At 41.6% G+C, this 13,405-nt stretch overlaps 1 protein-coding gene across 1 annotated transcript in view; it reads left to right on the top strand.

Moving 5' to 3' along the window:
• The window catches only part of LOC118416177 (out at first protein-like), a 33,536-nt gene extending 23,986 nt beyond the window's left edge, over positions 1 to 9,550 (top strand). Inside the window, exons 3-4 of the mRNA XM_035821260.1 lie at positions 6,478 to 6,655; positions 8,501 to 9,550. Of these exons, the coding sequence (XP_035677153.1) occupies positions 6,478 to 6,655; positions 8,501 to 8,784 (462 nt within the window). The 3' untranslated portion in view covers positions 8,785 to 9,550. The remainder of the gene's footprint in view (positions 1 to 6,477; positions 6,656 to 8,500) is intronic.
• Positions 9,551 to 13,405: the final 3,855 nt, after the last annotated feature.

The raw sequence follows: 13,405 nt of genomic DNA, 5'->3' as shown, positions 1-13,405 counted from the left end.
AGAAAGGTGCATCCTCAAGTGGTGCTCTCATGGCTACCTCACACAGAGGGCCAGTGTTCTCCCCCTGCCATGTTTGTTTGGGAGGGCTGCTGTACTGCACTAAGTGTCAGGTGTGCATGGGAAAGTAGGAAAAGCACCTTATCTACATGTAGGGCCAGACAGATGCAGTACATTGTTGTGAGTCCTGGTTTCTGAGATAATCCTAGTCGAAAAGTCAAACCTTTACAACTGATTATTTATACGTTAAAGAACCACATGGCCATTCATTCATAGTTAGGATATAAAAGGTCAGTCTTTTCCAGATCACTTCAGTGTCACTGACGAAGGATAGTGGATTCTATCCAAAACGTCTGACCATTTCCAAAACCTTGTCCAGTTGCTTGAGTAACTACTTTTTGGTGCACATGCCCATTGATATACAGTCAAACCTGTGCTACTTCTACAAGTGACTACCTCTACATAAGGACCACCTGGTCATTTTATATACAGTCATACAAGCGACCACCTCTACATAAGGAACACCTGTCCATTTTTATATAGTCATACAAGTGACCACCTCTACATTAAGACCACCTGGCTATTTATATACAGTCATACAAATAATTATAACCACCTTTACATACAGGTAGGGCCACTTGGCTATTGATATAAAGGCAAACCTGTATAGTGACAACCTCTACATAAGGACCACCTGTTACCAATGTTACCACTTTTGGTCCCTCAGATGTTTTCCCCATAAATGGTCCCATAAAGACAAGATTAAGAATCCTGTCTATAGTGACCACCTGTCCAACAAAATTTGATTTCACACTATCACAGTATTTTAAGCTCAGACATGTACGCAGGTAGATATCAGAAATACCTGTATAGCTCCATGCCTGTAACTTATGCATGACTTTGTACATGTACCTGCATATGCAGGTGGTATATCTATCCATAATAAGGTGGGTATATATTCTGCCCTTCTGTGTTGTCACATATATCATATCTGAAGAAAATCAATGCCATATTGCGAGTTGTCAGAAAAGAGATGAGGTTCAACCTGGGAGTTATTGTGTCTCTTCTATTGTGAGTTATTATATAATCTTCATGGATACACGAGCAGACATAGATCATGTGCCAATCTATTAAGGTAGAAGTACAATGTAAAAACCAGGACTGGTACAATATAGATATAACTTAAGCCATGCTGATTTTTGCTCCCTTTGAAAACAAAAGTTTTTGATCAAACTGTAATTGTACAAAGCTGGTGCTGCAAAATGAGTACATATGTGCCGCAAGTTGCACTGAAATATCGGAATTACTAATGTTGTAGAATATCAATTTGAAAGTCATTTCCTAATTCAAAGAAGGAGATATATGTATGAAGTATCTATTCTTCGGCATACCTTACTCTGTGTGTACATGTAAGTCATTTGTTCAACCTGAGCACTTAGATTTCACAATGAACGCAAGTTTGTTTTTTGTGCAAAATTTTATTGCATGCTTCAGTTTTGGGGTTCCCAGAGGATGTCATCGGCATATGAATTATAATCAAACCAACATGGCCTTATTCTATCAATCTCAGACAATTAATTATGATATTGAGCAGTTACTGCTTATTTCATCATCAACTTCACCATGAGGGAGTAAAGTATTGTTTTCTTCTCTGTCTTTGTGTGTGTCTGTCTGTGTGTCAATGGGTATCTGTTTCCATAATTCCCATGGGATATACAATGTAGTGTACAACATGTACATTAGGGGTCAGTACTGGTACAGGAAATTCAGGTCCGGTCCAGGTCCGGTCCAGGTCCAAAGGATCAGGTCCAGGTCTTTGAAAACTTGTTAATGTGCGATATTGAAAACAATTGTCCATTTCGCTACAAAGAAATCTGTCTGGTAAAATATCTGACTTCTACTGGCGATTTAAATCCTGTCTTCATAAATTTTAAGACTTTAGAAACTTGGTGAAAATGACTATCATCTCACCTCAACTTTGCTCTCGTTTTTTTCTTAGGCTAGTAAGCCACAAAACATGTGAACGCCTGCATGTATAATCTGTTCATTTTCTTATCGGTCCAACATCCGGTCCAACATCCGGTCCACTGATTTTTTCGGGTCCTTTTTTTCTGGACCGGTCCAACAAGAAAAAACGGCTTTGTACCAGTACACCGTACCAGTACCCACCCATAATGTACAATGTACATGTACATGTACTAGTACATGCAAATTTATTTACACCCTTAGTGCTGCTATTACTGTCTGTGGAACTTGATTTCTAAGCAGTTAAGTCTGCTATATTGTATATGCAGTGTTTATTATGTGATAAATGTCACCATACAAACAAGCAATAACATATTATTGTAGTATATTTTATTGCAGCAGTAATACCGTAATATAACTATAGTACCTTATGGAATTACATTTTCCTGCAAGTCATCACCATTACATTTCTTATGGCATAATTGCAACATATCAGTCATAAGATATCACTTGTATAGGGATCCTTCGTCTTCTACTGTCTCAGAAAAAGAAGTCAATTCCAATAAGTTTCAATTTAGAGAAAGACTTAAGACTAGTTTAGTCACTTATTAAGGTCTCATTGATGAGTTTCTTCTTCCCATAGACTTCTATGTATTAATTCGTGGTTTAAATGGGCGATTTCATAATGAAGCTACGTGAAATTTCAGCAGATTTTTCATTCTATGTCGAGCACATTTACCCTATATCATGGGAAAAAATTGCCAATGTAAACTATACGTAGGAACTTTTTTTATAGCAATTACAAACTACGATTAGTCAATCCCCACAAAAGTCACTTTTTCGCTGCTATTGTACAACCGCACCACTCAGAACCCACGACTGTGTACCTCCGACCTAGCGCGCGGCTGCAAAACTTTACCTGCTAATTTCTTCAGTTACAAATAAGCTTTCACCAATCTAACTTTTGAGATCAGTTCCGCTGGCTAAAAGGGAATTTCTCACCGCTAAAAACATGCGTCCGTGCAGCTGTTCATTTTTGGCTCGGATCTCTTTTAGGGTACCCACTCGCGGAGTAATACATCAATGAGACCTTATACTGTTAACCATGATTATTTGCCTGTAATTTTTTGTCTCTTGCAATTAGCACACTGTAAGCTTTAATGGTAATGCAGGCTACTGTAAATGCATTGTTGTTGCAATGCAAGTTCGCAGGGATTTACTTCCACGGAAAATGAAGTGTTCGCGGTGGTTTTAAGTTTGCGGTAGTGCCATAGACTATAGTCACAAAAATTATTCGAAAAATGGAAAGATGTCCGCGGTGGTTTTAAGTTCGCAATGAAGTGGCCACCGTGAAATCCGTGAACATAAACCAACTGCATATATTCCTGCATTTACAGTACTCCACCCACCAGCCACAATCACAATCATTCAAACTGCCCCCCCCCTCATGTCAGCACATTTGGTATAATGGAATGTTTGTTGCTGATTTATAAGAGCCCCCTCCCAACCTAATGTGAAAGAATTGGATACCACAGATCATCGGGATAATAAGTTCAATAATTCATGACCGCCCAGGAGAAAATGTAATAAATCATATCAACTGCCATAGTCGGGCTGAATACAGGAAATCCTCTTCCACTCAAAACCTCTTCAGTTCACCCTACTGTGAACAGTTTTAATCTTTATACAATGACAGGTTTAGCTTTGGGTGATGATATATTGAGCACAGTATTTAGTGACTTAGGTAAAGTGTCAGAAACTGATGTACTACACGTAGTATATGTCAGGCAAGAGTCAGGCAGTTATTATATCATAGCAGAGTTATGTTGTCTGGAAAATTGAAAAATTTTAATAAAGCTTGTACAGAAGGCCATGAAAAGGACAAGAAGAAAAAAGAACAGAAGGCCATTAAAGTTGTATGGGATTTAATTACGCAGTAGCGAGAAAATTGAGTGTTCGTGGTGGTTTTGCATATGTGTTTTTCATTTGTTTTTCATTTGTCCAATGGGACATAGTAAATGTATATAGCATGTAAACAAAGCTGACTTGTGCCTGTTAGTTTCAATCCTTACTTTCTAATGTAATACAGTATCCAGTTTTAATTCACTTGTGGGCTGCCCTTACACCCACTTCAGTACATTACTGGTAATTATTTCTGCCGGTCTCGGGGGAAATTAGCATGTCTCTGCCTGACATTTCACATTCAACATTTTTGGGGGAGTGAAACGTGGTGCGTTCGCTCATCGATGTTGGCTGTGTTGTTCTGTACTTGTCATCAGACATTACTGTGTGAATAAAGGTAACAGATCCCAGAGTCTGCCTACTACTAGTTCAATCTTAGCATGCTGCATATGCATGCAGCCTAGTAAAGCCCCCTTTACAAATCATGAATTCAGCTTGGTCGACTTGTCCGCGAGCTCCAAATGGGCATTTTTGGCTGGAGTACATGTACATGTATGACGGGTGTTTTGGCGATTAAGCAGACTTCGGACGATAATGTATTTAGCAGCTCGGCCAGCATTCACGGGGCACTTCCAGCAGCTGTTAAATTGGGCAAGGCCTCGGCAACGATTTTTGAGCTTTCTTTGAGATTTTGGATTGGTCTATCACAAAATACCTGAGCTCCGTACAATTTGTGAAGGGGCAAATTTTCAGTAAAAAATACAGCCAAAGCTCGGGCGAGGTTGAAATTTGGCGAGCTCTGGTCTTCAAACTCGACCGGCATTTGCATGAAAAGCCAGTTTAACCATTCTCCACTTGTCGGGCTTGAGGGAGTTTGCCTGGCGCAGTCTGCTAACATAGGCCTGTTTGTGACAGCCCGTCTTTTTAGCCGGCCTTATGAATTATCGCCGCCTTTGGGAGCGCTGTAACTTAAACTAACCCCGTAAAACATTCCCCGGGGTTGGCTAATCAACTGGGCAGGTGGGCAGGCTACACTCCTAGCACTATATAGCTGGCGAGCTGCTGATGGTATGGTTACCAGGCTTTGTAAACAACCCCCTCAACATGCCTTCATACAGTGTTCGGAACCATCATTCCATCTGCTACCATTCATCCAAGAAATCAGAAACTTGAAGATGTGAAAATTTATGAAAATGTATTTTCAGAAACTCAGAATTACATATTTAATGACGAATAACAACATGGACTTCCAAAGCTGAAGACATCCTTTGTTCAGTCTTGTGTTCTTTTAATAACAGTTTCTCAAAACATTATACAAAGAAAAGTTATTCCACGTCATTTGAATTATACTTAATAGTTATCATGTACATGTGCCTTAGTTGTAATACTGTATACTGTCATCTCTGTTACCACAAGAAGGCATAAATGTGATCTAAAACAGGTAGAAGTGATGCCAAGAAGTTAATGGCAAGAGAATCAGGTACAGGGTTGGCCCAACTTGCAAGAACCTATATTACTACTGTAATGATTCTCTCATTTGTAACCATCTAGAATTCCCTGGGCGTACGCTCCAATACACAGCACTCCCCTGACGAATGAGTCTGTTTTGATGCACTCCTCCAGAATCGATATCCCCCATTGGCCCGGCCCATTTGCTGCTTGTACTCCACATACCTCCCATCGACCGACTGTCAATACAGAATATTGATCAGCACCGGTGCACCTGTTTAATAAATTGGAGCTGTGCTGGAAGGATTTGCTGCTTGGTGTAGTAGTGAATAGTACAACAGTTACTGGTCAGGTGAACACAGTTGCCTGGGAAAGTGTCACAGGAACTGCCATTCTGTTGGTTTCTCCTGTGGATTGGGCAGATGAGGAGGCAGACAGGCTACTGTAAATGCAGAAATGTTCGCGGTGGATTAATGTTCGCGGTTTTCGCGGAGAACACTTCACCGCAAATTTAAAACCACCGCGAACATTTTTCTAATTTGATATTAGATTGCAGTCTATGGTGTTACCGCAAACTTAAATCCACCGCGAAAAGTCCTTTTCCCGCTACCGCGAAATTAAATCCCCGCAAAATTAAATACATTTACAGTAATATGTCTGAGTTGGGGCTGTCCCTAGAGTCAAGCTCCAAGGATCTCCCAAAGATCCATGATGGAATTTATACTTGGGTTATTTAGTAATACATTTATTTACAGATTTCAATGGATATTACTTTTATTTATAAATCATTAAAATTAATGTATAACTACAAAAACATGGACAGCCTAAAAACAATACCTCCCTGTGAATTAGTAGCCTATTCCAATGACCCCATGACCTTGAACATCTTTGTACTGTCAAACTAGGTTGATGAATGACTATTTCCACCAAATACGAACTTCACTTTCTGTCACTCCACAACTCTGAACTTTTACCTTTCATTTCCTGTCACTCTGTGGTGAGACATTCATTCTTGTGCTATCAATATCATAGCATGCAATTGTATGTATGGAAATAATTGCAGAAGCAACAATAAACAATAAAATCAATGCCTCCATACACAGGTCATTGTTGTGATACTAAATCACTAAGCCAATGTGTCTTTTTGTTGTTGTGTTTATCCAGAAAAATCCAGGGACAATCAGAAATGCAGAAGATGACAAGGGTCAGGAGCACCTAGTGATGGACATGGGTGTGGACCTGGAGAAGTCTGCTGTCATCAGCAGGCACATCTACAACATCTGCGCAGAGGCTGGGGCAGCAACTTACACCCGCGAAACGGACCTCAAGTACTTAGCCAAAGGTGAGAGCAACACCACTAAAGGGGCACGCTTGCGGCATCGCTGTGTCATTCACTGCGTTACTGTTTTGTTATTTTCTCCGATTTTTTATAATTCAGATATTGCCTAATACGTAAAAGTATGACGTAGAAGAGGACAAAATACACAGCAAGAAAATTCGTTCTTTTTCTCTGAAATTTGTTGAGTGTCTTCTGAACGCAGCAATGCGGCAAGCGTACCCCACGTCCGGCGAGAGTTTACCTTAAGTCTAAAGGAAGGCCTTTAGAAATAGTCTGAAAACATGCAAAAAGTAGCCATACAAAAATGTAAGCATCCTTTCTAGAGTTATCCTCTTCCAAAGTCTCCAACAAAAATGGCCTTGCAGTACCAATGAAGAGCTGCCTGGCAGGTGGCTCAAAGCCTTGTCACATCATCTTCACGAGCCCAAAATCAGTCTAATCTTGTGAAGATCCATCCTAACACTCACAGAATGCATAAAAAGCATACTAGTAACCTCCTTGCCAAAGGTAACAATTCCTGATTAATTTGTCAAGTAGCATGGCTTTATCATTGTTTTTAATTGCTTAATGTGTCTTGTATAGGAAACAATAGGAACCTGACTGAATGTTTCTTGTCCTCCTCCCTTCCAGGAAACAATAGAGCCCTGACTGAATGAATCTTGTCCTCCTCCCCTCCGGGAAACAATAGAACCTTGACTGAGAGCAGGGTTGTAGCCAGCACCCGTCCTTCAGTCCTTTGAAGGAATTTTGCAGCTGGGGACTGAAAAAAATTTTGCCCATTCCGTCCTCTGTAATGGACAAAAACTATATGTAAAGTCAGTAAAGATATAAAAAACTGTCTTCTTGTGTAATTTTTCACCAAAGCAAATGTACAGCTTAGTCTACCAGCAAAATCTACACCTCAAAATGCAGGAAATTGGGTTTCAGGGGGTCTAGATTTCAAAAATTTTCAGGGGAGTATGCCCCCGGATCCCCTCAGGAACGTTATGCCTTCGGCTCAACGTCTCGTTCTTTCTGATTCAAAATCGAGGGGACTGAAAATTATTTCAGGCTGGCTACAACCCTGACTGAGAGTTTCTCTCCTCCTTCTTCCCGGGAAACAATAGAACCCTGACTGAAAATTTCTTGTCCTCCTTCCTTCCAGGAAACAATAGAACCCTGACTGAAAGTTTCTTGTCCTCCTTCCTTTCAGGAAATAATAGAACCCTGACTGAAAGTTTCTTGTCCTCCTTCCTTTCAGGAAATAATAGAACCCTGACTGAAAGTTTCTCTCCTCCTCCTTCCCGGGAAACAATAGAACCCTGACTGAGAGTTTCTCTCCCCCTTCTTCCCGGGAAACAATAGAACCCTGACTTGTTCTCCCTTCCAGGAAACAATAGAACCCTGACTGAAAGTTTCTCTCCTCCTCCTTTCCGGGAAACAATAGAACCCTGACTGAAAGTTTCTCTCCTCCTTCTTCCCGGGAAACAATAGAACCCTGACTGAAAGTTTCTCTCCTCCTCCTTCCGGGGAAACAATAGAACCCTGACTGAAAGTTTCTTGTCCTCCTTCCCGGGAAACAATAGAACCCTGACTGAATGTTTCTCTCCTCCTCCTTCCCGGGAAACAATAGAGCCCTGACTGAATGTTTCTCTCCTCCTCCTTCCCGGGAAACAATAGAGCCCTGACTGAGTGAATCTTGTCCTCCTCCCCTCCGGGAAACAATAGAAACATGACAGAATGTTTCTTGTCCTCATCCATTCTAGGAAACAAATAGAAGTAGAACCCTGAATAAAAGTTTCTTGTCCCCCTCCTATCCAGGAAACAATAGATCTGAACCCTGAATTTTTTTCTTGTCCTCTTTTCCAGGAGACAATAAAACCCTGACCACGCTGCTGCAGGCGACCAGGAGACTGACCCCCAGCAGAGCAGTCAGGTGTATGGACAGTTCCGATTGGTTAAAGCCGTGCACGTGCCAGCTGGAAATCTGCATCGGCTGGTACCCCTGCGGCCTCAAGTACTGCCGCGGGAAGGACGGGAACGGGAAAGTAATCAACTATCGCTGCGGGATCAAAACGTGCCGCAAGTGTCGCCAGTTTGACTACCACGTGAAGCAGAAACAGCTGTGTGTTTGGGATGAGATGTGGCAGTGACAGTCGATCTTCCCCCTCCAAAGCTGTAACTTGGACAAAGCCAGCAATATGCAGCTTCTGTGGGCACTAGTTTGTCCTCAGAGCTCTGCACGCAGGGTGCACTCCATACTCTAATCAGGTCCAGAAAGCCTGCCCGCACAGACGGCAGTCTTTCACTCTCTCTCTCTCCTCCCTTCTATGAAGGGTTGGTTTTTATCTCTTTGGAAACCTTTCGTTGTTTTTCTTTTTCTTCCACGAAGGGTTGATTTTATCCATTTTTTTTTTTTTTTAAATCTTCAAGAGAATTTGATCTCGATTTTAGGTCAGGCTCGTTTTTAAATTAATGTCATGTGACCCTGAAGGTCAAACCATGGCATTCCCACAGCATGCACCTGGCTATTAGGTCGCTCCAAGCTGAGGGTTCCGTCCCTGGGTGGAGTTAGATCTTCTGTAGCTTTACACAAACCAGATGGGAGTCCTCTGTTCATTTTGTTTCTCACCCACCAGTTTCTGTCCTTTTGGGAGCTAGCCAAAAGCAGTCAAAATTGGATTTCTGTTTGGCCGTGCCAAGACTCTATACGCACTGATGTCACTAGAGAAAAACAAAACATATGAGTGTGGTATCCAACACGACAGTAAACAAAGGGAAGACTTTCTCCTATAGACAATCGTACGTTCTTCCAGAAATTGTACCCGGCAGTGAAAGAGGGCACCCTTCCAGTGCTATTGGGGGTGAATTATGCAGGTGATTTTTCACTGTAATGACTTTAAGGGATGCTAACTGTGGGAAAAGAGTGTGTTCAAAGGGAGCCCATCAATTGCACTTGATTCGGGATCAACTAAACGGCGGGATTGATTCGGAAGGCCCCTGGTCGTTATCCGTACGCCGGTGGTAAAGTGCTGTGGGATTGGCATGCGTCTTTAGCGAGAGTGCATAGATCAATATGACGGTACGACAGTTGATTGCATAGAAGTCATTCATCACCCTGGACTCTTATCTCGCCTTTAAAATAGTCCACAGCGAGTGTCCATGTGGTGCGACGAGCCTCGTATTTTTTATGGCTCGTCGAGTGTTTTTTAGGTCAGCCTCTGATTGCTGGTGCCTTTTGCATCGGAGGATAGTGTGCCAACAGTTTTTTGAAAATTCCTTTAGTTTGAATGTTATGACCTGTTATAGCAGGAGAGGTAGGTACTAGTGGTACTGCCGCGAGCTCACTTTACAAACCACACGTTAACTGAAGAAATGCCATAGCTACAAAGGACCATCTAGTACAGGCTGGTATTGTCTGGTAGTAAGGCTGTGTACCTAAACAACTTTCAGGTACAGGTATGGGTACAGTGGCTAATGGGTACAATACTGGACCTAGCTTTATCAATTATCTGTTGAATTGATCAATTATCTGTTATGCATGTCGCCAACTGTCTTTTTCAGTGATAAATTGTCGTCCTTCTGTGAGAATTTACATATGCTACTCTAAAACAATATATGTTTACAATTTTTCTTCATTCTTTAGTGTAAGAAATTGTCAAAATTGTCACATTAACTGGATAATACTTATCTGCAATTTCAAAAGAAAACGGTGTCCACTAGTGCTTCAGATTGTTCAAGTAAACTTGATGTTTAGGTCCAGACCTGTACCTTAACAGTTTTACAGATACAGGTAACGCTTGAGTTCACCTTTATCCGTTGGGTAACCTATATTCGTTGCTTTTTAAGACAGGGTATTTGGGGATATCACGTTGACGGACGTTGGTTTCAAATTTCAATATTTTCAATACATTACAGTTTAAAACTACCACCGGTCGGCACGATGTGCCTAAATACCCTGTTTTGAAAAGCAACGGATATAGGTTACCCCGCGGATAAAGGTAAACTAACGTTACATTGTTTAGGTACACAGCCCTATCTGGTAGTCCTTTCCACATGTAGGAGTACACTGTATTACACTGTGCCTCTACAGGATATACAACTTGCCAATCAAACCACGAAATGAGATGCCTTATTTTTCTACATAGGTCACGTGTATAGAAGAAGAAAAAAATGCAGTTTATTGACATATTTTGGTATGAAGGAAATCTGCAAGACAAAGGTAATTAATATTTATGGCCGAAGGATATCCCTTACAGCCTGTACAGCCCTCGACTCTGGAGATAGCAGAAATTATTTATTGGAGACTTTGGCAGGTCCGATACGGGTCAATGGACAGGATTTCAGGAGTGCATCAAGGTAATGGAAGGTGCATGGACCAAATGTACAGTCAGAACACTAACTAACCCCCCACGGCGCCCTTACATTGGTGCTGCAAGCAAGATAATCAAGCCTTCTAACATTGCATATTTTACACGCAGTTTGGAAGCTTTTTCTACGATAGTAGTTATGGATATGTTTAAGGACGGATTGTTAAATGCGATGTCTACCGTACCTCCTGTGATGCGACTAATGGTAGGCAGGTTGGGTGGCTTAGCCTGGGTGCCATCCTTTCTAGCTGTAGATAGAAGTGGCCAACAAGAACAGAGTAAACCTAAAAAGGCTTGCACCAGGCTATGGGTGGCTTGGAAGGGGGACAAGACTTAATTTGTGAGGAAGTTGGGATTTTGCAGTGCCATTCTGTTTGGTGTTACAGTGTTGCCAGTAAAGCCAGTACTAAATAGTAAAATGATGATGATGATGATGAGAAGTCAGATGATATAGTTGTTGGCATCACCACAGTGTTTGGGTCAAAACTTACCCACTAATTGCCCATTGAAGAGAATTAATGCTTGTTATGCAACGAAAAATAACAGGACCAACAAAATTCATCTGTGGATGAACCACATTTTACACCTTGCATCACTAACAAACTTTATCAGAAGCTCCAAGTGTCAAAGAAAATATTTGGATTATACTAAGATGCATCAGAACAAAATGAATCTTTCGACTTGTCCCCCTGCCGTAGCAGTTGTGTATGCTGTTGTCAAGTTAGTCCGTCACAAGAGGTCAAAGGAAAATATAGATATGTCTGAGTGGAAGGAGGAGATATGGTGTCAGAAGCGGGATTTATTCTAGAAATGATTCACCCTCATACCAACAAGAATCCATGGCCAAGCTTGTATAGCCCTTATAGTATACCAGCAGTAACACTGAGTTGTATGGCAAGAAAGCCAGCTGTAGTAGCTCTTGCAGCCACCCAGCTATTGGCTAACAGCCAAGGCTACTGTAGGGGGATTTCTGGCTACATGTCCCATTTATGTCAACCAGATCTCTTCCTCCTCCTCCAGACAACATCATGACAAGACTGTGACATTGGTATCCTACTGTACTACATTAGACCCTCTTTCCACTAGATGTCGATCGCTTCGAAACCAAAGCTAGATTTTTCCAACCCTTGATTTTATAATTGAAAATAATACATTTTACGTGTGAAGTCTGATTGCTCTTTGGTAAAAAAAATATTTTGAGCGATCTGTCAAATTTCTAAAATGCTCAGCAGTAGTCTATTGGAAAGGGGGTGTTTCTGTTGTTACGAGTTTGAACATTTCATTCACATTTCAGCCCATGTTATTTACATGTGTCATCCTCCATGCATTTTGACATTATTTCTTTGCTCATCCTATCAAAAGCTGTAAGGGAAAGTCGATTGTTCAGATGTTACCATTGCGTGCTGTAAGCTACCTCCCTTTTTATTTCCGCAGCATGTCGTATGGTGCACAGTTTTTAATTTGTGGGGAACGCTCAGGGGAAAAAACTGTGGAAGGTATCATCTCTCAAGCTCACATGCCTTTTTAGAATCAAAACCATTGTTGTTGTTGTTGTTTTCTTCAGTCTCGAAGACCTGTACTCGCCTACAGTTATATGATCAATATAGTTGTTTTAGAATAAAATGGGCATTCAGCCATATCCTCCATTGTGTTTCCTGTGCTTTGTTCAGAAGTTACATGCATGTAGATTGATAAGGGTTCACCCAAATGGCAAACCAATTGTAGCAAATAAAAAGCTTCAGTTGCCATGCAGCAATGAGGATGGCTATGGGGCAGAGGAACCTCCTACGCAGAGGAACCACAGTGGTGTCAAAACTTCCTGTCTTTGCCTCTGATATCTTGTGCACTTAGACCAGTTAGGGACCGACCTACTTATAAATATTAATGAGCTTGCCCTTATATGGGCAGTCAGCCGTTGGGGCTCGGGCGTAGGAGGACTGGAGCCATGTAATACGTAACATGATTGGCTGATAGCTTCCCAGCGGCCTTTGCGAGACAGCTTGCGACAACAACAAGCCCAAGAAAGGCCCATTCTCTGATTGGTTGACAGCTTGTTTGTGGCGACAATCATAATAACCACTGATAGGGCATGAGATAGCAGGGCCCCATGGGCTAATGCCGTTGGGGACCGGGCGTTAGGAGGATGCTATGGGGATGTCAGGTTGATATTGGTAAGAAGAACGTTGGTGTATTCCGTATCACCTAAGCTACCAGCTACCAGTATGACTGTTGGTCGGATCGCCTGAAGGCCGGAGGGCAATCCAACCTACGGGAGTGCTTGGACTGAGAGTGATACAGAATATACTGTATTGTATTTTATTTGTCATGCCCAGGTCTGAAAACACATATTTAATTGTCAGACTACTCATTAAAAGGGTAAAATTCAACACATTCTTTTCACCTA

This window comes from Branchiostoma floridae, chromosome 1 (genome assembly GCF_000003815.2).
Source record: "Branchiostoma floridae strain S238N-H82 chromosome 1, Bfl_VNyyK, whole genome shotgun sequence".
In the NCBI taxonomy this organism is placed as follows: Eukaryota; Metazoa; Chordata; class Leptocardii; order Amphioxiformes; family Branchiostomatidae; genus Branchiostoma; species Branchiostoma floridae.
Note: the sequence above shows the minus strand (reverse complement) of the source record. Positions and strands in the feature narration are given on the sequence as shown.